The sequence below is a fragment of the Micromys minutus genome (genome assembly GCF_963924665.1).
Source record: "Micromys minutus genome assembly, chromosome: 14".
Taxonomy (NCBI): domain Eukaryota; kingdom Metazoa; phylum Chordata; class Mammalia; order Rodentia; family Muridae; genus Micromys; species Micromys minutus.
In genome coordinates, this window is record NC_137983.1 from 510,881 (window position 1) to 537,225 (window position 26,345).

Below are 26,345 nucleotides of genomic sequence, written 5' to 3' on the forward strand. Positions count from 1 at the left end.
GGCCAGCATCATTTTTGTTGTTGTTTTGGTTTAGTTTAAGTTTTTTAGATTTTGTTTTTTGTTTTGTTTTGTTTGTTTGTTTAACTGTCCTTGAGATAGGGTCTCTTTAAGTTGCTCACATCAGCCTTGAACTTGTGATTAGACTTCTGCCTCAGCCTTCCTAGGCTGCCTTCTGGTTCCTCCTCCTCTTATCTTTTGTTAGCCATGTAGGTGCTATATATACACTGAGCTATGTTATGACATTGTGTCCTTTCACAGGACCAGCGCCTCTTGTCTAGTAATACAGCTTGGGTAGGGCAGCCCTTCCCTATGTGTACATCTCTCAGGAAAGGCATCTTGCTGGCTGCACCTGGAGCTCCTTTGATATCCGTGGTGTTTATCTTGTAGGCAAGAAGCAAGCTGTCCCAGCTACAGGAGAGCCACCTAGAAGCTCACCGGAGCCTGGAACAGTACGACCAGGTGCCTGATGGGGTCTCTGGTAACAGCCTGCCTGACCTGGCCATCTTGAATGAAGGCATCTTGCTGGCAGAGAGGGGCGGCTTTGGAGCCATGGTAAAGGTCGAGTAAGAGTCTCCGGGTCCACGAGGGCTCTACTGCAGCTGCAAATCTGCTCACAACACTGGCTCCCTCAATGTATGGCACCCCTTGCTTTTGCTGGCTCTCTACCTGCACAGAGCCCAGGGCTGGTGGCCAAGTTCCTCCTGTCATCTAGAAGCTGTGAGGCCCAGGAGTTCCATCTCCTCAGAAGTGTTTCTTTTGGGTCAGTCACCCAAATATGGAGGGCAAACCTAAGCAAAGGCAGTGTGGTCCCATGCTGTGGGAGCTCGGTGCTCTACTGATGCAGCCTTGGGTGCAAGTGTGTGCAATTCGAGAGATTCTCAAAGGTGGAGAAACAGGCTGCAGCTGCAGCTTGGCAGTGAGTGCTGTAGGCTCCAGTTCCATCCTGCAGCACTCACTAAGCACCACAGCACATCTGCCCTCCAGGACCACGGTGTGGCCACGCTGCTTGTGAGCCATCAATGCTCAGGAAATGTGACCTTTCTCTAAGGTTGTCAGTGCCCCTTGTTAGAGTCATCAGCCCCAACTCAGGGATATCTCTGTGGTTGGGCCTGCTGGTCCTTGTATCTGGGGCATTATGCTGCACTTAACCTCTTGGCTGCCTCATCTTCCAGGGCTCTGCTTTGCTCCAGCCCTGCTGCTTTCCCTCTTTGTCCCTTCCCTCCTGTGGTCACCATTCCTTATACTCTAAACACAGCCACCTTCCTTCTCTCTTCGCTTTCTTTCTCATCCAAGAACTCACGGAGAAGAAGCCTGGGCTTCCTCTGGACCACTTAGAAGGTGCTGTTTGTATTTCTGCCTGTCCTCATGTCTGCTCACCTGGAGGTCCTCTTCACTTTTAAACCCATAAGTAGGTGGCGTCCTGCCCACCATGGCATCTGTTCCATGGAATTCCCATGGAATTCCTTGCTTTTTGGCCTGTAGCCAGTGTGTTTCCGTCTTGCGACTGCAGTCTTCAGCTCCATCTCACCATTGTCCCCTGTGCAGCTGGCTTGTCATGTTTCTGGGCCAGGGAAGTGCTTCCTTTAAGCCTCCCCTTTGTGGATTGTTTGTTTGGTCTCTGTCTGGCTAGCTGTCTTTCTCTCGCTCTTTCCTTCCTTCCTTCCTTCCTTCCTTCCTTCCTTCCTGGTTTGTCTGTCTTCTTTCTTTTCTCCTCCTTCTCTTCCTCCTCCTCTGTTTTTTCTTTCTGAGATGGTGTCACTGTGCAGCCCAGGCTGCCAAGGAACTCCAGAGATCCCGTTTGCAGGGGTTAAAGGTGTGTGCCAGGTTCTCCTGTAGCTTTTATCACATCCTGGGCTGCATCTTAGTAGTGGGTGACAGTTTACAGGTGGTGGTCATTTCTACCACCACCAGAGCCTTTTGTACATGGTTATTTTTGTCCGTTGTTTAACCAGGCAGAGTTTGCATGGTTAACTGTCATTTGTACAGTGTAACCATCAGATATATTACCTAGAAACTCAAGACTTGTGTCTGAAGGAACCCACATCTTGTATTTTTAAAAGTTGCGGGGGATTGTTTCCATTTCTTAATAAACAGTTTGAAGCAAGGTCTTTGTTCAGTGTTCCATCTGGGGCTGTAGAGCAGAGTCTCTCCGTCCGTCTCTTTGTGGGGTGCAGCTAGGGCCTGTGCTTACAAAGAACTGTGCAACCAAAATGAACTTACTACAGGTGATTCTTGAGCCATTGAGCTAAATGTTAAGTTTCCAAGGTACAACTGCCTGAGAGGTAATAGGATTCTTAATAGGCCATGTTCAATTCGGTATATATCCTTAATTACTTTTTTCTTTCACAGTGCTGTGGGCAGAGTGAGTCCTCACACATGTTAGCAAGGACTCACCACTGACCCTTGTGCCCAGCTCAAAACTATGCTTATTTCTTGTGACTGATAGAAGCCTCTTCCTGGACCTCCCAGCCAGCCCACACAGCAGGGAGAAAGCCGGGTACCACCCCAGTCTGACTTTCTGATTTACCAGGATAGATTGCATACTTGGCCACTTCCAGCCTTGGTAACATGGAGGAGCCAGGATTATGGGCTTCTATCAGAGATTTGTAAATGAGAGCTGCTTAGCTGGCACCTTGAGCTAGGACAGAAATATTTACTTCAGGACAATTGGTAGGAGCCCAATGCTGGTATACAACACACTTCATTTTGTTTGTTTTTTTGAGACAGGGTCTTGTGGTGTAGCCATGGCTGACTTGGAACTCATAAATGAAGACCAGGTTGGCCTTGAGCTTACAGAGATCCATCTGTCTCTATCTCTAAGTGCAGAAATGAAAAGGTGTTCATCCACAAGACCAACCCCCAGCACTCTGTAAAAGCCAGGGATGTCACAGAAACTTCTTGGGTATCCTTTGTGGTCGTGTCTGTATTTTGAAAACAGGTGGAGCTTAGGGCTAGCTTCTGCCTTACCTTTGAAAGTGTTTTCTGCAGCTGGGCGTGGCTCAGCAGTGGGAAGCCCTGGGTCCCGTCCTTTGTGCTGCTGCACAAGTTAGTTATTAAACAAAAGGAGTTAACATGTTCTACCTCTGTGATAGTTCCCATTGCTCACCCTAGTGTAGTACCCCTTATACCGTGCTCAGTCACCAAGTAGCCACATGATTCAGTACTCTGAGAAGATGCCATCTACTAGTAATAGTAACATTGTTGATAATAAGTTCATCAGCTTGGTGACAGAATAGGTCACAAGCCTATACTTACTCTTGTATTTCTGTCCCCTAGGGTGACATGGTCTTCATTTTCCTGGCTGGTGGTTGGCTGTATTCATGTTTTGGGGGCTGGGGGCTCTTTTCACTTTGAGTCTGGCAGGGACTGTCACTGTTGTCCCTTACTTTTAATGTGAGTTCTGCCAAGGCCTTGGCAGCAGTGCTGAGCTGCATGTTCAGTAAGCCTTTGTCACTCGGCTGCACCCAGCAGTTCTGTGGCTGTATGAAAGGTGGGTTTCTCCTGACATTCCACATACTGGGCAGGTAGTGCAGTTCCCAGGCCTGTTTGTGCCGTTGAAACATGTTTGCTCATTGCCTTCCCTTCAGTGATAGAAACACTAGATTGTCAGTAACTGGGCCTGTCCATAGACAGTCCTTTAAAGCTACTGAGCTTCCTTTCTAAGACTGGGGTGTTGTGACTAACCCAGTCCCTGAACCATTCCTCGCCCAGGGCTTCCTTTGGTCAGTCTCTCCTTGAACCCTGAGAGCTGTGTGAACTTCCTTTGTCCATGGTGTGGCAGAGGGAGTTATCTCCTGCCCCAGTACATGGGCTTCCTTTGGTCAGTCTTCCATTGAGGTTCTCTCTGTCCTTGAACCCCAGCAGCTGCAGTAGGGTGTGTCCGTCTCAGGTCTGGCAGCATCCAAGCTATTGCTAGCTGCATCTGTGTTTAACCTCCCTGAGCACCAGGCCTGGCTTCCCTAGGAAGGCCTGAGCCCAGAAGCTCTGAAGAATTGGTTCCAGGTAAGAAGATGGCCCACCCACTTCTTGACCTACTCACAACCCAAGTCAGTGACTGCTGCTCATTATTATTATTATTTTATCTTTTTCATTGCCTGAGAATGAATCTTGCTGTGTGGCTAGGCTGGTCAGTAACTATTGATCCTCCTGCCTTGGGCTTCCCAGAACCAGGGTAGTAACAAGTGTGCTTCCTGTTCCCATCTGGTGGCTTCCTCTTAAATCACTCCCCCTCCCCCAGGTTCATTCCTATCCCAGGTGCTGGCACCTCATTAGAATTTTGGACTTACTTTTGGGTTGAATTGTCTTTGTCTGATTTCACAGATGCCCTTTGACTTGACTTGATCACCGAGCCCCTGCCTTTAAAAACAAAAACAGTTAAGCAGCCCTATTTTGTGGAAAATTCTATTTCCTGAGCAGAATAGAGCACTGATTTCTCAGCTCAACATTCTGTTTGCAGGGCTCACCCACCCCTCAGGTCATTCCCACTATGGAAGAGCACTCTTCAAAAAATGTTTTTTCTGCTGTTTTGATGCACTTGCCTGTTTCTAGAAATAAGCACCTTTTCCCAAACATGCACACAAGTGCCTTGCATGCTTTAGCAGCTCCCATTGCCCCAGTGTCACCTCAAGCCCCACTTCCTACCTGGTCGGAAACAGCCCACTTGTTTCTTTACATAGAACTGTGGGGTGGGGGTTGTTGCTGGCCCTTGACTAGGCTCTGGCCCCATCACTCTGCCCCTAGGAATGTGGCAACTTGAGGGTATGGGTGGGACCACACTACATGTATCTGTCACTGACGGCCTTGTCTCACTTCAGCTGCACATTCTTAAGGCTTCTCTGTGTACAGTAGAACTTCCTTCCTTTTCAGGGCTGAGTATTTCACCATATGGGTGGGTAGGTTCCATCTATTTATTCTGATAAGAGGGTTTAATAAAAGAGTCATTTTAGATTTACTGAAAAATTGCAAAGCTGTGGTACTGTGTCTCCATGTGCCACGCCTGGTTTTCCTTTTTACCTTAGCAAAGCAAAGGTAAAAAATAGGCTTGTTTTAGCCAAAATCTCCACTTCAGTGACTCTTCAGGGTCTCTGTTCTGATCACACTGCATGCAGTGCAGGTCTGAGTTAGCTGTGGAATACTACACTTGTTTGAATCAGAAGTAACGGCACCTGTGCTTTCTTCACCACCTTAGGATGATCCTTTCAAAAACAAAGCCTTATTGTTTAGCAACAACTCCCAAGAACTGCATCCAGACCCCTTCCAGGCAGAGGACCCCTTCAAGTCTGACCCATTTAAAGGAGCTGACCCCTTCAAAGGTACACCCCAGCCTATGTTCCCATGAAAGGACTGTTGTTTGTTTTTAAGATTTATTGTTTTGTTTGCTTCCACTGGTATCTCCTGTGTTCAGTTCCCCCAGAGGGCAAAAGAGGGTGCCAGATCCTCCAGAGCTGCAGTTATGGACAGTTTGTTTACTACCACGTGGATGCTGGGAATTGAACTTAGATCCTCATAGAACTCACTCTGTAGATCACTCTGCCCCTGAGTATGCCTGGGAAGCTTTAGGATCTTGACAGTAGCATCTTAGGTCTAAGGGCGCAGATCCAGCACTTTGGAATCATTGTAGGTCATCATGACATGACCAGAACAGCTGCTGTGTCCCTGTCCTCTTATTGAGTAAAGTGGTAGGAGCTTCTCCAGAGTGCAGAAGGGAAAGTGAGTTCTGCCTGCCTGGGGCTGCCACTTTTCACCATGACTGTGTGCTACAGTAGCATCAAGTGCGAGGACAGACCACTTGTTTCCCCTGAGCTGGGCAGAAGGCCTGCCTCTGCTGTCCTCCCTCCTCTGACCTGACTGCTTCTCTCTTTGTTCCAGGTGACCCTTTCCAGAGTGATCCCTTCTCAGAGCAGCAAACAGCAGCTACAGGTAAAAGCTGGCTTCCTTGTGTTCCTGACGATGTCCAGAGTCTCTCCAGACTCAGTTTATTTGGGGGCAGGGTCACTTGTGCCCTAGCTGTCTATGTTGGGCATGTGGTATGACTGTCAACCATGTCATACAAAAGACAGCCATGATACATTACCTGTGCCCCTTTTTGTTGTTGTTTGTTTGTTTGTTTTGTGGTTTTTATTCTTCTGTTTTGGCTTGTCTAGTATGTCTAAAGGCCCGGGTTCCCTAGTACCACAGAAATAATAAAAGATTTAGAAATTTGCCTCCCCACAAAGACTCCCACCTGTCACAGTAGCTTCCATGCTGCCCTGGTGATGGCAGTGTTTCCTGACCTGGCATCACCCACAGTGACTGTTGTTCTTACATGCAGCTTTATTATAGAGCTAGTGAATACACCACAAAACTCTGCTTTAAAAAAAGGTTTGTATGGTGGGTGTGGTGTCACACCTTTAATCCCAGCACTCAGTAACTCAGTAGACAGAGTCTCAAGAAACTTCAGTTATTAGCATGTGTGTGCGTGTGCCTCTGTCCCATGTGTGGAAGTTGGGAACAACTTACAGTGTCAGTTATCTTTCTCTATGTGTGTCAGGCTGTCATGTTTTACAGCAAACGCTTATATCTACTCTGCCATCCCTCTTGCCCTAGTAAAGCTTTTCACAGATGTATAGAATCGTGGGAGGCTGGAGTACAGTCCATCGCCCTGAAAGGGTCTCCTAGCCTGTGGCCATTGTTCCCATTCTGACTCTTGGACAACTGACCACACAGTCACCACAGTTTCTGCCTCATCCTAAGCTCTCTCTCTCCCGCTATTATCTCCTCACGTCCCCTAGTGCCATTGGTCAGCCAGTTGTGCCCTCTTTTTCCAGACCCATTTGGAGGGGACCCTTTCAAAGAAAGTGACCCATTCCATAGCTCAACCAGTGACGACTTCTTCAAGAAACAGACAAAGAACGACCCGTTTACCTCAGACCCCTTCACAAAGAACCCTTCCTTACCTTCAAAGGTGAGTGGTTTCTGACACATGTTGGGTTCATGGTGTTGGGGAGGCTGGCTGGCTTGGCCAGGAGCTGCCATCACAAGCCTGGTCTCATTCCTGTGTTGAGGTGTTATAGTGGCACCCAACACTGCCACTGAGCCAGTGTACACAGTGTCAAGTCAGGCCAGAGCATCTTCTTACAGCTCTCGTCCCTTCCAGTCTCTCTTTGCGCTGTGGTCCTCTGCTCCCACCTCTACTCCATCTTCTACAGCTATAGCAGAACGCCACATGTGGCTGGGCAGCTGGGCATGGCAGCCACACCTACTGTCCTGGGCAGCACAGTAAGGCTCTCTGCCACACAGGCTGCTTTCTTCCTTTCTAACTTCTATCTTTCTTCAGAACTTTTGGAAGTCAGTTTTTTCTTTTTCTTTTTTAAGATTTATTTGTTATATATAAGTACACTGTAGCTGTCTTTAGACAATCAGAAGAGGGCATCAGATCTCATTACAGATGGTTGTGAGCCACCATGTGGTTGCTGGGATTTGAACTAGGGACCTCTAGAAGAGCAATCAGTGCTCTTAACAACTGAGCCATCCCTCCAGCCCACAGGCTGTCTTTCAAGTCACATTTTTATTTATTATTTTGAGTTATAGTTTAAAGCATATATGATATATATACCTCATTGTATATATGTGTATATAAATATACACAAACATACATACATACATACATACATATGCTTTATTGTGTGAGCATACATGAATTTGAGTATACCACATGTGTGTAGGTGCTCTGGGAGGCTAGAAGACATCAGATCCACTAAAGCAGAAGTTTAGTTTGTTGTGAATTGCCTGATGTAGATGTTGTGAACCAAACTCTACAAGAGCATCAAGTATTTTTAACCACTGGAGTGTCTACTGCCCATTAAAGCATGCATGCATGTGTGCCAGAGAAGAGGTTAATGTCAGAGGACAAGATACTGATGTTTCCTTCCACCAAGTAGGTTCTTGGGATCAAACTCAGATCGTTAGGCTTGGTAGCAAGCATGTTTACTTAATGAACCATCTCATTAGCTATGCTCTGGGATCTTTTTAGTACAAATCCCTGATGTTGTGTGTGCAAGATATGTGTGCATGTGGGTGTGAGTGTGTGTGTGCATGTGGGTGTGAGTGTGTGAGTGTGTGTGTGTGTGTGTGTCTGTTAGATCTGAGTTAGATAACTTTGTGATGATCTGGTTTCTGTTCCTCTAGCACAGTTCCTGAGACTGGACACTTAAAGCAAAGAGCTTTTTTTGGTTCAGAGTTCTGGAAGCCAGTGTGGTCACTGGTTCTTGCACGAATATAACATTGCAGAAGCCAGAGAAGAAAAACAAAAACCAGAAGGCTAGAAGGGACCAAACTTACTGGCTTTTTTTTTCCCTTAGTGTAACTTTTAGAGGACCTAGTCTGCTCCTGCTAGATCAGACGTCATGACACAAATGCAAAGTTGCACTTCTGACCTCCTGTGGTCAGACATGCCAGGGAGCAGTTGCACTTAGAATACTGTGTGAGTTTCTCTCCAGGCTGTATACTGGATGTTAGAAGCAGTTTGAGGCCAGCCTGGTCTTCATAGCAAGTAGTTGGGTTACATAGTAAGATGCTGTCTCAAAAAAAACAAAAAACAAAAGAAAAGAAAAAAAAATCCGCAGGGCAGGGAGGTGGCCCTGGAGTGATGGATCAGCAGTGAAGAATGCCCTATGCAGGCCTGAGCTACCTTCAGACCCTAGCACCCATGAGACAAACTGCCTGTACTCTTGGACATGCACAGCTGTAACCCTATTACTGAGCTGGAGAGAGACAGGAGGACACTGGGGCTTGAGGCTGTCAGTGAGAGACCCTGCCTCAGAGGAGCAAAGCAGAGTGATGGACTGGGACCAGGTACCTCTGGCCTTTGCATGTACACTCACCGCTCACAAGAGAAACAGATAATTTTCATGGTGAGACTAAGGTCCCATCTCCAGTTAGTTGTACACAACCCTAGAGTGCTGTCTCTTTCCCCAGCATACTGGGGCATGAAGTACAAACTATAATAACATTACTGTTGAGATTTTTAAATTTTTTAAGAAGTTTTAATTTTATTTGTACAGGTGTTTGCTTGTACAGGTGCTGTATGTGCACCATGTGAGTGCCTGATGCCTATGGAGGCCAGAAGAGGGCATCAGATCCCTGATCCTCTAGTTATAAGTGGTTGTGAGCCAGCAAGAGGAGCAGCCAGTGCTTGTAACCACTGAGCTCCAGCTCAGAACTTTTATTTTTTGAGACAGGTACTCTGTGTAGCCCTGGCTTTGTGCCCCTGCCTGGCAGCCTTGTCACTTCTGTTTTGATCCTTTTATCTGGATCTCTCTCTCTCTCTCTCTCTCTCTCTCTCTCTCTCTAAATCCATTTCTCTGTACCTTTTGAGGCATAGTCTCTCTGGGTAGTCCCAACTGGCTTCAAAGTTGCAGGCATCCTCCTGCCTTGACATCCCATGTGCTGGGATGACAAATGTGAGTTTAAAAGAGTTAGGTACTCTTATAATTTTTATTATTTATTTGTTTGTTTGTTTTTAGCTTTGTAGAGGCTGTTCTGAAACTTCTTTGTAAACTAGACTGGTCTCCAACTCAGAAATCTGCCTCTCTCTGCCCCTCCCTTTCTGCCTCTCTCTGCTCCTCTCTCTGCCTCTGCCCCTCTCTCTCTGCCCCTCTCTCTGCCTCCCCAGTGCTATGATTAAAGGATTGTACCTCCAACCCTGATAAGTCAAGTGCTCTTAGAGTTGGCCAGGTGTGTGTCAGGAAGACAGACTCTTCCTCACTCTATTGAGCCATGTTTCCCACCCCTCACCGGGGAGTCCTAGGCAGGGGCTCCACTCGCATCTCACATGCCAGATTTTGATATTGTCTATGTTTGGCTGTAGTTTGCGTCTCAGGCCTTCAGTTCATTGGTAATTTGTGGTGACTGTAGAATTCATCAGTGTTTCCTGTAGCAGAGCATCTGTTGAGGATTATGTTTCACTGCCCAGGGTTGTCTAGTCACCCCACCCTCCCTGAGGTGCAGTGTTGTTTATGGCATTTAAAACTGTTAGGGAGAGTGTGGCCAAGAGAATAAACTTCCTCTTTCCTCCCTCAGCTCGACCCGTTTGAGTCCAGTGATCCCTTCTCAACCTCCAGCATCTCCTCTAAAGGTTCAGGTGAGAGAGTCTTAAAGTTCCTGTCCTCCTGACTATGCGTCCCACCTCAGTAACACCCTCAGTGAATGCCCTCCTACCCCGTCTCACCCCTCACAGGGCTCTTTCTCAGTAGAAGTTCACTTTCTTCCAGACTGTAGGAATTTCTCTGTTAACACCAGTCATGTGGGGACTCATTGTTCTTAATGGGGACAATCCACGGTTTTCCAAGCATGCAGTACCCACAACTTCCCAGCACTGGGAAACTGACCGATCACTAGTTTCAAAACAGAACGAGGCATGGTAGTACACACTTTTAATAATCCTACTACTCTGGAGTCAGAAGCAGGGGCGTCTCTGACTTCCGGACAAGCCTGGCCTACAGAGTGAGACCTTATCTGAAAAGGTGGAGTGGGGATCTCTCCCAGCTAATGACCCCTGCACACATAATTAGCTATCCTTAAATGTCTCATTCTCCCCTGCTTCTCCTGGACTGGGGGGACAGCAGGTTCAGGTAGGAACTGATCCGTCCTTTACCCACTATGATCCACTGACCTCATAGAAACCATCTTGCCAGAGACATTCGCAGTCCTGAGTCTCTTGCTTCTAGGATTTCCACGGGCAAACCTTAGGGTTGCCCTTGACTCTTAGGTACATCTGCTCAGACCATAACCCCAACTTGTTGGTGCCACTCACAGATCCCTTCGGAACCCTCGACCCCTTTGGAAGCAACTCCTTTAGCAGTGCCGAGGGCTTTGCCGACTTCAGTCAGATGTCTAAGGTAAGGCCCTTCCCAAGAAGGCCTAGCCATGGCCTGTGTCCATATGCTGCCTGTGTGGGTAGGCAGACATGAGTGCTGTCACGTGTGTGTGCCTGCCCTTGTCTCAGCAGTGAGAGGACAGGTCCATTTGAAGCTCCTGGAGCCATGTCCCACGGGTGCTGTCAGCTATTACCCATCGCTCTCACTAGCATCACACACAGATCAGCTCTGAGGGCATGAGGTTGGCACCTCTGTGACCAAGCACACTTTTCTGTCTGACAAGGCCCTAGGGGAGGAAGTGATACACGCGTTTGTCCCAGGAGGCTAGGATAACAGGCCTCAGGCTTGAGGTATCTGGATAAAGTTGACCACACAAATGCCTGAAGGCTCCACAGACTAAACTCTTGAGGGTATTGGGTGACAAGCTCAAAGCAAGTGTGGATAAATTTGCACACAAAGGTAGCCTGCACTGCTCAAGGTCAAAAGCCACAGTCCTGTCTTGAGCAGGAATGTCTGAAAGGCTTCCTTGCCCATTCTGGCTCTGGAATACACATGGCACATGATTAGATAGTCATAACTTGAGCTCTGCAAGAAATCAGCTGGCAGGTAGCACCGCACAAGAACTGCTGGGGTGTGGGCCTTCCTCCAGTCCTTTGGAGGCCAACCTAGGCTCCACAGGGAAACGGACCTGTCTGTAGAAGAAAACAATAGGGTTCATCCTTATCAGGGCCTTGCTAACCTGTTCTTGGTGAGAGGAACTAAGTCATAGATACAGCCCAGAATACCGGGTGCACTGTGTCAATTGGTTTGATGTATGTTGGTATCATCTTTGGCAATGAATAAAAAAGTCAAGCCGGCTTGTGGCAGCAGCAGAGTATTTAAGGACAGTAGTGTCACAATGTGCTGTGGCAGCCCACACTTGCCTGACCCAGCACCTTGTTTACGCTGCTCTGCTCTGAGCAAAGGACAGATCTGTCCTCAAAGTGGTGTGCTGTGTCTTTCAAATGCTCCTCGTGGGGCATGGTTTCCCCGCAGAGTCCTTCCTGCTGAGGCCATGTGGTGAGGGAGTCGTAGGGCAGGAACTCTGTCCCTGTTGGGTCTGTCTACCTGAAGGAGATGGTGGGAGGACATCAAAATCCTCACTGGCATCCCTCCTGTATCATGACTCAGTTCATTGTGAACATGACAGACTGTACCTCTGGGTGGCTTCAGGTGTCTTGCAGGATGGCAGTGCTTAGTGCATTATCTCCATCATAGTCAGGCGGAAAGAAGCTGCCTGTATGCTCAGTAAAGATGTAGTGTTTTTCTCTCTTCAGTGTGCGGGTGGTTGAATGAATTCAGGTGTGGAACCCCAAGAGATGGAGACCAAGCACAAGTGGCAGCCAGCATCCAATCCTGGGGTCCTTGCCCTTACCCAGCATGTCCTCTTTACTGTGTCTCAGTTGCCCAGTTCATGCTGCAGGTCTTCAGCACAGTGACAGACATACACAGAGGCACAGGGAGGCATGACTTCTAGCAGGGGCTTGCATTTGGCAGGCACTTAGGAGCCTGTGCATTCAGATCCAGGAGCAGCCAGTACTCTCTAGTCAGCACTTGGCATTGGAGAGGCAGAGGTAGCTGGTGGCTTCAGGACATTTCAGCCACGTGGGGGCAGCAGCCTACAAGGGCTGGTGATCAAGATTGTCTTAAGCTGTCTTCAGTGGGTTCCTTTCTGCTCTCTAGGCTTGGAACCTGTTCCTGCTCATTGTCAGCCCAGCCAAAGCCTGACTAAGTGTACAAGGTGTCTGAAGCTTTAGGTTCAGATGGAGAAGGAGTTTTCTCTGCTGTGCTGTGGCCACTGGCTGGTTGGTTATATGCATACAAGCTGCCCTACTTAAGCTCAAGAGTCAAAAAAAGAGCCAGAATACCAGAGACACAGGAGGGACTACTTGGGAAGAAAGGGTTCCTTGGGAGTTAGATAGAGCTGTGGGAATACATCACAGGAGTGTAAAAATGTTAATAAGTTCAAAGTGTTCGGTCAGTGGCCGTGCACATGGCTGTGGGCCAGACCCTGGGCTGTTCTCCACCTGATGTGCTGAGATTCGAGGCTGGAGAAAGTGCTGCCTGCCATCCCTACCTAGTCCTTCCCTGGATCTCTGCCCAGCTACCCTCCAGTTGCATAGGCCTCCTTCTCCCAAGGAATACCAGCCTAAGTTGCTGTGTTTCCTCTCACCCCCAGCCCCATGCAACTAGGATAGGAAAGCCAGGCCCACTTCCTGTTCTCGGCTCTAGACCAGGACATAGTTGGAAGATCTTGTCCCATACAGTATTTGTACCATCCTGGGGCTCTTTGACTTCATGACACTTGTGAGGACTGTGCCTGCCCTGCCCCCGCCCACTACTGATTTTCCTCTCTGGTTACCTTGCTAGTTTTCAAGAACAACACCCGGTATAAATAAATTTGAAGGGAAATGAAAGTAGAGTGGCAAGGTCTTTTTTTTTCCTCTTAGCTTTCTTTTTTTCTTTTTTTAACCATCACCACCAGCCCTTCTGCACCTGAGCAGGGTGGGGCAGCAATATGTGCTGTTCCTCAGTCCTCAAATTAGAGTGTCCTACCTCTGCACAGCTGTGCTGAGGAAGGTGGCAGCAGGCTGGCTCTAGTAGGCATCTTACCAGTGGTAGAGTCTATCTTGGAGAGGAAAGGGTCTGTCTGGCTTACACTTCCATATCACTGTTTATCAACAAGGAAAGTCAGGACAGGAACTCACACGGGGCAGGAACCTGGAGACAGGAGCTGATGCAGAGGCCTTGGAGAATGCTGCTTACTGCCTTGCTCCCAATGGCTTACTTGTTCACCCTGGGTTTTTTGTTTGTTTTGTTTTGTTTTTTAAGATGTATTTATTTAATGTATGTAATGAGTACACTGTCTCTTGTCTTCAGACACACCAGAAGAGGGCATCGGATCCCCATTCTAGATGGTTGTAAGCTGTGAATTGAACTCAGGACCTCTGGAAAAACAATCAGTGCTCTTAACCGCTGAGCCATCTCTCTAGTCCTCACCCTGGTTTCTAAAGGAAGCCAGGACCACCATCTCAGGAATGGCACCTCCCACAGTGGACTGGGCTCTCCCCCATCATTAATAATTAAGAAAATGCCCTCATGGACTCCCTCCTCGCAGATGGTAACTTAAGCTTGTGTCATCTTGACATAAAGCTAGCCAGCACAGGTTCCCAGCTGAATATTCTAGGCAGTTGCTGAGCCTCTGTGATACTTGTTTGCTTTAAATGAGTTCCCCAGGTCAGTGGCACAAGCCTGCAGAACATGATTAGGGCCCTGGGTTCATCCCAGCCCCATAGCCAGAAAGGAGATCAAAGTGAGTTCCCTAGTGTGTCACAGAGCACTTGAGAAAGTAAATCTAACTTCTCACCCTCCCTCCATGCACGCCCAGAAAAGAGGCCACCTGTGCAGTAGTAGTGACTGTCAGCCATAGTATGGTTTGTTTTGTTGTTGTTTTCTTTTTCTTGTTTTAAAATCTTTGCTTTTAAAGAACACAGGGTCTCCCTGCATGCTGGGCTTCATCCCCGTCCTTTTTGGCTGTTCCTCAACACTGCTCTTTAGAAGGTGTGAACCACCTACGTTGACAAGATTTTGAGGCAGTTACAGTGGCTGTTAGCTCACCCCTGCTTCTGAGTCCTTGTTGTCAATGGAAGCATTCCTTGTTCTTCCCCAGCTCCCAAGCCCTGTGGGAATGCTTTAAAAACAGCAGCCTTATATCCAGATTCCAAACACTGAGAAGCCTAAGAGTGTCAAAATGGACTGCAAGGAGGCCTGGTGGCACACATCTTTTGTCTCAGCACTTGGGAGGCAGAGGCAGGTAGATCTCTGCCAGTTCAAGAATAGCCTGGTCTACGTAGTGAATTTAGACCATCCAAGCATACACAGTGAGACATTTCCAAAAAAAAAAAAAAAAAAGAAATTAAATAATAAAATAAAATGAAGTGGAATATTGACTGGGTATTGTGGCACTGGACAGGACAGAGAAGAGCCAGGCTGACACAGTCAAACCTGTCCCCTTCAAGGTAACATACAGTTTGTTGGATTTAAGCCCATCTGTCTGGCCTGTGACGTTGCAGCCCACCTGGAGAGTCAGGCAGCACTGGGTGGTGTGTGGATGAGAAAGTAGGACTGTTCAGGCCTCATCCTCCTGCCTGTGACACATTCCACAACCGGGAAACCTCATCTATACCACAGTCTTCTCATCAGGATTCTGCATCTCAGACCCCAAAAGGACTGAGTACACACGGACTCGAGCATTCACATACCTTTAGCTAACAAGCACCTTTTTGTTTTCTTTAGTAAACTGCATTTCTTTGGGGGCAGGGTGTCATGGCACCCATGTGAAACCAGGGATCAGATTCAGTCACGGGGCCTGCTTGCAAATTAATTGAGCCATCTCTCTAGCATCAGAAGATACTGAATGGTACACACCTCTGTCATCCTGTGTCTTGTCTGGAGGCTAGAGTAACATGCGTTTGAGGACAGCTTCAGGTTTATAGCAAGATCTTAAGAAAACCAACCACTAACCTGTAACTGACCCTGTTCTACCTCCTCCCAGTCCCCAAGGTAGGAGGAGTTGAGAGTCTGTAGACACAGGCTTCAGAAAGAGGTGCCTCACGATACACAAGTGTCCTTTAAGCCTGTGAGGACCCATCTTGGGAGCCCTCCCCCAGTGGATGCCTGGACCATGTGGTCACAATTCCCTCTGCACTTCTGGAGAAGTGTGACTTGTAAACAAGGCACAGTTGACAAGTTCAACAGTCACAGCCTACTGCAGTAAAGTGATTTCAAACTCAGGAACTGTTTTTCTGGAACATTTTCCTCTTCCCGTTCTCAGTGTGATGGGCCCCATGCAGTGACATGTATTCAGTGCCGTCTCTGCTAGTCTATCCAGTGTCTACCTAACACTTCCTTTCTAGGGCATTCTGGACAGTGAAGACCTCTTATGTCTATCACATTACAGATGGAAATCAAGGCACAGGGGGTTGGGCTGGGATTTCAGCCCAGGTTGAGTAACCCAACTCACCTCTGACCACAGGGTTCTGCAGCCTGACCAGGCTGATGTTCTGGAAACTTTCATGGACAAGCTTTGAACTAAGACTCTGCCATTTGTGTATAAAGACTTGAGAGTGTTTCTGGTAGAGAACCTACTCCTCCTGCACTGCAGCCCGCCAGCCCGCCAGGCTTTCCTGCATGAAGCTCCTGGCTGTAGGGAATGGGGATTGGAGTGGGAGGCTGGTTAGGAAGTAAATCTGGGGCTTACAGAGTCCTGTTTTTTGGGGTGTGTTTGTGCACATGTGCTTATGATGTGGGCCTTAACCACTCCTTACTGTTTGAGATGATTTTCACTGAGCCTGCAGCTCACAGGTTCACCTAGACTGGCTAGCAAATCCTGGGGGTCCTGCCTCCACCACCCCTACCCCTGACTCTAGGGTTATAGACACAGGCCACAGATGCAGCAGCACCTGGCTTTTCACAAGAGTGCTCCGGTACTTTATTCATTGACTGTGTCTCCAGCCCCAGAACCCTGTTCTCTCTGTATCACCTCCAGACTGAGAACAGGGCTAGTTTCCATGTTGTGGCCCTGTGTCTACCCTTCAGACAGTGCCAGACAATCCAGGCCTAGGTAGTGGGCGAGGTGTACTGGGCCAATACTGATCCAAGATGTAGTCTGGGCAAGCCACATTGACTTCTGTGCCTCAGCTTGCCTGTGTGTAAAGCAGGAGTAATGGTAGTAGAATTCTCTCATAGGCCCTTAGGAAGGAGGTAAAAGTAGCCATCTCCTGCTTGGGAGCGTCCAGAAAGCACTGAAGGGCCTGGTGTCAGCTTGGATGCCAGAGCCACCACACATTCCTGTCACACCCCTTCTGCAAGGGGTTGGTGTGTGGCTCGAGCCAGTCTGCTTCTCTGGTTCAGTCACACTCTCCCCTCAGTCTGCCATGGCACCTGGCAACACTAGATGTTCTTGTCCACTTTATTAAATATTTCACTCTTTTTGAGAAAGGGGCTGTCTTAGTGTTGCCATTGCTGTGATGAAGCACACTAATGACCAAAGAAAGTTGGGGAGGAAACTTTATTTGATTTACACTTCCACATTGCAGTTCATCATCAAAGGAAGTCAGGACAGAAACAGAGCAGGAACTCTCACAGGGCAGGAACCCGGAGGCAGGAACCCGGAGGCAGGAACCCGGAGGCAGGAGCTGATACAGAGACCATGAAGGGGTGCTTCTTCCTGGTTTGTTCCTCATGGCTTGCTCAGCCTGCTTTCTTATATAACCCAGAGCCACCAGCCAAGGTACCACCTACAGTGGGCTGGGCTCTTCTCCATCAATCAGTAATAAGACGTTCTACAGGCTTACCTGCAGCCTGATCTTATGGGGGCATTGTTTGTCTGTGTGTCTCTTTGTCCCTGTTCGTCTGTCCCATCCCCCCCCCCCGCGCGCGCGTGTGTGTGTGTGTGTGTGTGTGTGTGTGTGTGTGTGTGTGTGTGTGTGTGTTTGTTTCAAAACAGGGTTTCTCTGTAGCTCTGGCTGTTTAGAACTTGGACTGTAAACCAGGCTGGTCTCAAACTCAGCGCTAGGATTAAAGGTGTCTGCCACCACTGATTTTCTTAATTGAGGTTCCGTCTCCTCTCAGATGACTTTAGCTTGTGTCTAGTTGACATAAACTATCCATCACAGGATCTCACTATTGCCCTAACTGGCCTAGAGCTCAGAGATCCTCTTTTGCTGGGATGAAAGGTTTGTGCCACCATACCCTCCCAAACATTTCACTAAAAAATTGTTTATGAATTATTTTATGTGTATCAGTGTTTTACTTGCTTAGATGCCTGTGCTGGAGGTCAGAAGACGGAATATGATCCCTGGGGTTGCAGTTTTAGACAGTCCTGAGTTAGTATTTGGGTTCTGGGAACCAAACCCAGGACCTCTGCAAGAGTAGCCTTTAATTCTTTTAAACTATATTTTGTTTTATTAATGTGTGTGTGTCGAATGTCCATGTGCATGTGTGATTACTTGAGTTTCCTCTTTGTACCACACAGGTCCAGAGATTAAGCTCAGGTTAGCAGGCTTGGCAGAAGTCCATGGCAGCCCCATCCCCTCCCTATTTGCCTGCTTTTCACCAGATGTGGTAACCATCTGCCTGTCCTCCTAGCTCCCAAGAGACTGAGGCAGGAAGATCAGGAAACTCCAAGACCACCCAACACAAGAAAGCAGCGTTTCTTACCCACCTCTCCCCACACAGCAGTTGTCGTCTCACGTGGAAGGAACCAGTTTTTCCCGTGAGCACCTCAGTCAAGCTCGTGTGGTTGGTCCACCAGTCTGTCAAGGCTGTGTCCCCCATTGATCAGAGGCACTGCACCTTACTGACCCTGAACCATGAGTGGAAGAGGGTCCAGTGTACCGTAGGAGGGAGGCCCAGGCAGGGTTTAGCCAGAGTGGGCTACAGCTGCTGAACCCCCCATGAGGTTGCTAGGATTTGGCTGAATCCTCAAGGACACATACCAGGCCTAGGTTTATTTGTTTTGTTTGTTTGAGGAGATGGGCTCAGGCATAAGGCTCGGGACTTGGCCACAGGAGGATGGGACCGTGTATGCCTTGAAGAGTACTTGGAATGTGTTGTTACATCAGCCCCATGGTGCTGGTTGTCTTCTGTTTACCCACCCAGCTGCTCTTTCCACCTTTGTATCAGCAGCCTCTCCACCTTCATACTCATCTGTCCCTCCCTCCTCCCTTTCTCTTGACCCATCCATCATACTTCCTTCATCCATCACTCCATTCACTCATTGTTCCATCCATCTGCCCTAGTTTCTTTCATGTTGCTCTAATAAAATATCCTGTCAGAAGCAACTTTAAGGGAGAGGGGCAGGGGCAGGTTAGTCCATTACTGTAAGGGTCAGGCTTGAAACAGCCAGTCACATCCCTGTGATCTCAACTGTTCGAGATCAGAGAATAAACACATGTATATTTGTGCTTAGCTCTCTCACTTTCAGGATTCCCTACAGTGGGCAAGTGTTCCCACATGAAGTCATGTAATCAAGACAGTCCTCTCCCCCACGCCTATAGGCCAACTTTATCTAGACTTTGAGCCCTTGTTGTTGAGACTTTCTTCCCTGGTGATTGTAGATTGTGTCAAGTTGAGGGTTTAAACTATTCATTGTATCATCTATCCATCTACTCATCCATTTACCCGCATCAGTCTGTCCCTTCATCTATCCACCCTCCCACATATGTATCCATTCATCCACATGGCCATCAACCCACCCATCTATCTTACCATTACCCATCATCTGCCTACCTGCCTACCATGTGTCCATTCATCCTGTCAGTCCACATGTTTACCACCTACTCACCATCCGATTGCAACTATCTTATTTCAGGCAGGGGAATGGGGGTTAGTTAAACTGAACACTAAATAAGGGAAATAAGGTGTCATGGCTACCAGGAGTAGGTGGAGATAGTACTGGATTTACCAGCAGATGAGGCTGGATAGGCATTGGAGCAGACACGCCAGCCTGAATCACCTGGTGGGGCACAGAGAGGGTCTGTCCCAGCACCAGTCCAGTGGGAGCTGAGACTATGCAGGTCTCTAATCATGAACCAAAGTCCCAGGGGCCCGTGTACAGTGTTGAGTTGGGAAAGAACCCATAATATAGCAAGAGAGGCCACTGGAGGACAGGGTTATCCTCTGCTGCTTGTATTGGTGGCTTTCCTTTCATACAGAGGGTCTTGCTTTTGAGGGTGGAGGAAAGCGGGGGCTTGAGAGGACTCAGGTCTTGCCAGGGCTCTTGGTGCGGGAGCATTGGCTCAGTGCCTTCTTTTTAATGTCTATTTTTGCCTCTTTCGTGTCCTCTCTTACAGCCCCCACCTTCTGGCCCCTTCTCCTCCTCCTTGGGAGGCACAGGATTCTCAGATGACCCCTTTAAAAGTAAACAGGACACTCCCGCTCTGCCTCCGAAGAAGCCCGCTCCTCCACGGCCCAAACCGCCCAGCGGTCAGTACGCTTCCTCCTCTCGCGGCACCCGCCGGTGGGGACAGGGCGGTGGGCACAGGGCCCCACCATTGAGCAGCCCAGAGTAGAGCAGGCCCCAGGGCAGGATATCTCCCCTCTGCCAAGTTGCCTCCCTTCCCCCAGAGTGTGCTGTGTGTGTGCGCCGTGCTGTTTTCCCTGTCCCGTGGTCAAGGCTGTGAGAGTAGCCACACATGGATCCCCACTTAAGGTGTCCTCATCAGTGTTTTTCCACATGCATGGTCCCTCAGTGTCTGTCTAGCAGCCTCCTGGCCTTGTGCCCTTTTCATGGGGGATCAGAGAGGGCCTGACCGGCTGGGCACTGGGGTAAAGTGGCTTTCTTGAATGTTTTGGATGAGCAGGATGGCATGGCTCTCCCTCGCCCCACTCAGCTGATGGAGAGAAGGCTGCCTGGGAGGCTTCCTGCCCTCTCCTCTGTAACCTCACTATCCTGAGCCCTGCTCTCCAGGGAGGGCCAGTGCGCCGTCCCCCAGCAGATTCTAAGTTCTTGTGAGTTCTGGGTTAAGAGCTAGGGACATAGCTCACTGGCTCAGGGGTGGAGTACTTGCCTTGTGTGCCTAAGGCCCTCACTTTGATATCCAATACTGAAGAAGAAGGAACATCTGGGTGACACAGATATGCACTGTCTCCTTTCTAGTCCTTAATGCAAGCAGGTGGCCCTTGGAGAGACCCAGCCTGCCCCAGCTCACCAAGTCCATTTGATCCCCACTTTCTGTACAGTCCGCCTGCAGAAGATGGATAGAATGAAGAAATCCTGAGGAGGCTCTCTTCCCCAGGGACAGTATCCACACTGCCTTCCTTACAGATGAGTCCTGAAGGGGTCTGGCCAGCAGACTGGGACTAGAGTAGGCTCTCTGTGAAATTGTGGGAAGGAACAAGAGCCTGAGGCACTTGTGAAAGATGTTGACCACAAAGTGCAAGAGAGTCCATCTGCTATGGACAGTGCCCTGTGCTCGGTCACTCAGCCTCATGCAGTGTGTGTGCCCTCACACCTTCTCATACACGTGTGTGCTCACATACATGTTTCCTTTTCTTTTCCTAATATTTATTTTATGGATATAAGTACACTGTAGCTGTCTTCAGACACACCACAAGAGGGCATCAGATCCCAATCCAGATGGTTGCGCGCTATCATGTGGTTGCTGGGAATTGAACTCAGGACCTCTGGAAGAGCAGTCAGTGCTCTAACCACTGAGCCATCTCTGCAGCCCTCACATGCATGTTCATCACTGAAGGCTCACATAGACCTTGAAAGCAAAGGCTTGAACATGTGTGCACCTGTATACATGTTTTGCATATGTGCTCACGGCACCAAATGTTATCGTGTCAAATGAGAATGCATTTCTCTAGTGTGCCACACCGCCTGTGTCAGATGTACAGTCATTCAATTACATACTTGTAAACACACCTGGGGACACACACCAGCAGTGTGGGCACCACCATCCCACACATCCTCCCATTTCCCTCTGGGTCTCTGCTCCTCATGCTAGGTTTAGAGAGTGAGGACAGCCTGTAAAATGCTGAGCGAGCCTTCAGTGACTTCAGAGCGAGTCTCGAGAATAGCCAACCCTGTCTGAGGCTCTGGACTGGCTCCTTAATGATGCAAAGCTGGGCTTTGCCACAGCCATTGTGACCTTGGGAGGCCTGGTGCAACTGTTTACCTCTTCTGCTAATGAGACCATGAGATACACGGAGCAGGCAACACAGTGCCCCCTTACCACAAAGGAAGGAGGGCGTGTAGGCTACCTGTCGTCACAGGGCATTGCCCCTGGCCTGGCAGAGTGGGCACTCTGCCTATTACTTGTCTGTTACTTGGCACTTGCTCTTAAATCAGCAATCAGGAGAACCTACCAGGAGAGTGCAGCATCCTGAGAATCGAGGCTTTTGTGCATTCTAACCCATGAGCAGACCATGTGGGAGCCTAAGCACTTCTCATTTCACTCTACCCAGAAGCAGCGGCTGGACAGAAAGGCGCAGTTCTGTACACACTGCTGGGTGGTAGGTACAGAGATGTTTGGTGGATGCATGTCAGCCCAGCATCTCGTGCTGTGGTTGTGTTGATCTCGTCTTAGTCTCTAACCATACAGGCACCACGTGGTGCCTATGCACAGCTCCCCTGCCTCAGCTGACCTGTTAATTAGCCCTGTTTGGTGGAAAAGCTTTTGGCTCCCTGGTTTGTGCATGGATTTGGAGCACAGCCATGCAGTTCCTCTGCCCCTGCCCCCATCCTTATCATCATGCCACAGCCACACCCAGGTCAGTGGGGCAACAGTGCAGACCGACCAGCTCCTACTGCTGCACTTGCTCAGAAGACAGGGCACTAAGATAGCCAAGCCAAGGTGGGGGCCTTTATCTTGCTTTAAGGCATTTGAAACAGGACCTCTGTGGTGACTGGGAACTCAGCCATCCTCCTGCCCCACCATATGCTATTTTTGGATGGTGCTTAGTGTCCACCCATTTTCCATTGGGGAAAACCATATGACCCAACGTACAATAATAACTACCTTATCTGGTCACACCCCATCACTCAGATGTGGAGCTCTGCAGTGGGTTGGTCCCAGCATGGCTAAGAGGAGATAGAGGAGGTGCCTGCTCCCAAGGACCCCTATAGATGGTCAACCTTCTGGCGGAGAAGGCATGCCACAGTGCTTCCCCAGACATTGTGAAATATCTGTCTTAGGAATCATGAGATACAGGGGCTTCTCTGCAGTCCCACTACCCTGCATGGGAGCCCAGGAACAGGGACTCCTGAAATCCTGCTGGATTCCTATACCTGGAAGTGGCTAGTAGGCTCTGGTCCACCTGTCCAGCTCTAAGGAGTTGTTCAGTCAGACTGCTTTGGGGGATATGAAAGCCCCAGGCAGATGTCCCTGAGCAGCCCTGAGTCCAAAATGTAAGTAAAGCACTTGGCATGGTGGTGATGTGCTTGACTTGCATTGTATTGTGTGTCTACCACCCACAGCCACCTGTGTTACCTGGGCCTGACCCAAATGAGGTGACAGTTCTGAAAAGTGTCTTCTGGTGTTTAAGGTGTCAAACTTAAAAGCCAGTCCTGGGTCCCCTGAGAGTCATTACCTAGGATGAGGGTGGCTATGCACTGCTGCTGTTCTGTTCTATGTCACAGGTCAGTCTCTGCTCTCTAGAGATCAGTTTGGACAGTCACTGCTGCTGTTAGCAGCTGAGGTGCCCAGCAGCTTGATGCTAAGGGTATAGTTTTCTCCTTAAAGCTTCAGAGTGTGAGCCTTAGGCTGCTGGGGTGTACACAGAAATTGGATGTGTTCTTGTGCCTGGAGATCTTTTCTAGAAAGGTCTATCAAGGTATTGAATAACCTGCAGCTGTCTGTCTGGGATTGAAGCAACTGATTGCTTTCAGACACACAAAACAGCCCTGAAACCTGCCTGTTGGAGTGAGCACACACCTCCAGGTAAACAGTGTTGTATTTTCTGCAACGGACGGAGATGGAGATCAGTCAGAACTCACCGCTGAAGTTTCTAGGTAAAAGTTGTTGATTTGCAAAGAGAGAAACAGATTTTTTTAAGCGCAGGAAACGGCTGTGTGGGCGTCAGTGATTGGGTTGCCTGAGATAGCGGGATCCTGGTGGGCCCCACCCTACCACTTCCTGCCAGCGCTACCCTGTGGCTCCCAGCAGAGCCTACCCGCTGCCCCAGCGACACCTACTCACCAGCCAGTCACCTTTAACCTCTCCCTAAGTTAATTATCATCGTTATAACTACTCATGACCTCTCCACCCCGTCTACAAGGCCAGATGTAAGGTCATGGCAGCTTTTGCCCCTTCCCACAGTACCCCTGAGATTGATCTGTGTTAGTGAGCAGCTCTACCCAAGCACATAAGAATGGTCTAGCCTTGTGTTGAATTGGATATCTCTTCTAGAGCAGAAGCAAAAAGTTATTCTCTAGCAGACATGGCCTTCTCGCAGGGTCACTGTGGCTTACAGGGTACAGGCACAGGAAATATCTAGGATTGTGAGCAGCCAGTTCTGTGTGCTCTGAACCTTTCTTGGAGAGATCCCAGGAAGAGGACAGAACCTGTGGGTCAAGACCCTGGTGCTGGCTGTCCTGTCTGCACCCAAGCCCTCTTTTACTTCGTATTGTCAAATGGCATCGCTGTCTGAGCCTGTGGTTAGCACCTCTGCCCTGAATATAACTACTTTAATTCCGTTCCCACGATGGTGGCAAAGAGATAATGCACTGGGTACAGTGGAGAGTTCAGAAAGGAACATACTTGTTCCATTTCGGGAAGATTCTGGCATTTGCTAGCAGCCAGGATAGCCAGAAGGCATTAAAGCAGTCCCCCAGCTCCCACACTCTGTGCACCCACTGCCCTGCGGCTGCTGTGGCTGCTGGCTGAGAAGGCACCCGTATGCTGTATGGGTTGCCTTCCTAGGCTGTGAAGGAACTCATGCTAATCCTAGTCACGCTGGTTTCAGCAGCCTGCAGGATGGCTTCTGTTGAGGGCGGAGTTGCAGAACAGTTTGAAAATCAAAGTAGTGCCCACCTCAGCACACCCACCCTTCTGCAGTCAGCTCAGCAAGGCCGGCCCAGGCTGTGGAGGTACTGGGGGACCCTCAGGGTATAAGCCCAGAGAGACAGGACTTTTCTATCCGGCCTCTGTGGTAGTAAGAGCAGGCCCTCACTTGGCTGAAGGTCCACCCTTTGATCACCTAAAGGACTCAGGCTGGAGCTCTAGTTGTATAAATTATTAACAAGTGCATGTCACACCTGTGGTGAGCTGTGTGGTCAGTAAAGATCAGACCTTAGAGAGCCAAATTAGGAAACCCCTCCCCCAGGTCTTCATGGACTTCTCCAGGCCTGTGAGCCTTCCCATCAGAGGATACACATTCCTATTGCAGACATCAGTCTATGGTGACTTTATAAAACATGACAGAGCATCTGCCTGCCCTTTGTATAGAGGTACAGTTCTGGTTATTTTCACACCCTGTAGGAAGGACAAAAGTGGGAGGCTCTGGCAACCCCCATAGCTGTGCATGGCAAGGAACCCCCCCCCCAACCTGGCTTCTGTGTAGATAACATCTCCCTGATCGCCCACTCCAACAGAGAAGGATCGTGGCGAAGGTACTACTGGAGAAAAGTGGGGGACCTGTCAATCTGGCGCAAGGTGCGGTGACTTGTGCCTATGACCCAGCACATGGGGGCTGCAGGGTGAAGCCCTGTCTCAACACAGGGCAGGTGGTTTGTGTCGGCTCGTGTCAGCTGTGCCCTCGCCTGTTTTCTTCTGCAGGCTAATGTAGTCCTTCATCGTTTCCTCAGAGATCACAGCAGCCTCGAGTGAAAACGAAAAGAAAATTGTCTTCCTCACTTCAAACCCATGTTTCTTTTGTGGACCCAGAGCAAGTGGCCACTAGCTTTCCTTTCCACACCATTGTCCACCCCGCCTGCTAACCCCAGAGATTCCCATGACCCCTGCCCACTTGACAGCAGGGCAAAATAAGCTCAGCACAGGTGGACATAACAAATATTTGTTCAGCTTTTCTCCTCAGCTCAGACTCAAACCTCATCCTGTCCCCTACAATGTGCCGAGCTGGTCTTCTCAAAAGATTGGTAAATATTTTTGGTGGGAAATATCAGCATCACTGTGATCCGGGACCTCAGATTTGTATCAATTTGTATGGCCTGGGCTGCACTTTCCGGTCCTGGTCTTCAGGACCCCTGCCTGCAAGCCTTCAGTGGCCGAGCCAAATGTCAGAACGAGTCATTGGGAGGACGGAGGTGTGGGTGGAAAGGATTCCTTTCTCACACAGTTTAAAGTTTGAGTCAGGCAATCTGATTTTTCTCTTTCTTCTCTGCGAGCACTTAATCTGTTTTGCTGGTTGGCCAGGCAGAATGGGCAAGTTTCTAGTGACCTCTTGATGTCCCTGCCCTATGTGTGCCCCTCACCCAGATCCCAACAGAAGGACTCCCAGAAGCCTGTTGTGCGAGCAACTGGTCCTGTTGAGGGTGCAGGCACTGAAGGTGTATGCCCTCTGGAACACCTGATAGTTGTGCGGTGCCCGCATCAAGGTGCACAGCAGTGTGGGAGTCCTGGGTTGCAGAGGATAATGGCTAGGGTGGGGCTGCTGCCCTGACCACAAAGCTTTAAGTCTTTGTTTTTCTGGTTGTCTTTTAGGGGGGTGTTTTCCTGTATTTATCTCCCATCTGCAGAGCTGTGTTTTTAAGTACAGCAATGAATTGTGTCCACAGAACTCAGACTCTGACAGGGGCAAGCGCATGCTCTCTCTTGGTTTTATGTTGGTTTATTTGCATTTCCATGCCCCCCCCCCTCAGCAAAAATCTCTCACCCTGTACCCCAGGTTGGTTTGCCTGAAACTCACAATCCTCTTGCCCCAGCCTTCAGGGGGCTGAGATTAGAGGTTCCTTATGTATATGGTGTTGGCTGGAGCCCAGGG

General features: G+C 49.1%; 1 protein-coding gene across 9 annotated transcripts in view; it reads left to right on the plus strand.

The window, feature by feature from the left end:
* EPS15L1 (epidermal growth factor receptor pathway substrate 15 like 1) overlaps positions 1-26,345 on the plus strand; it is a 91,612-nt gene that overhangs the window by 40,693 nt on the left and 24,574 nt on the right. For 2 of the 9 annotated variants that reach the window (XM_080928717.1, XM_080928715.1), the window contains exons 16-23: positions 388-552; positions 5,189-5,312; positions 5,869-5,919; positions 6,807-6,943; positions 10,060-10,120; positions 10,795-10,877; positions 19,751-19,883; positions 21,870-21,917. In XM_080928717.1, coding sequence (XP_080784843.1) covers positions 388-552; positions 5,189-5,312; positions 5,869-5,919; positions 6,807-6,943; positions 10,060-10,120; positions 10,795-10,877; positions 19,751-19,883; positions 21,870-21,917 — 802 coding nt within the window. Of the gene's footprint in view, positions 1-387; positions 553-5,188; positions 5,313-5,868; positions 5,920-6,806; positions 6,944-10,059; positions 10,121-10,794; positions 10,878-19,750; positions 19,884-20,639; positions 20,742-21,869; positions 21,918-26,345 lie in introns of those variants that run through there. The other 7 variants (XM_080928723.1, XM_080928721.1, XM_080928720.1 and 4 more) reach the window with 6 other exon arrangements.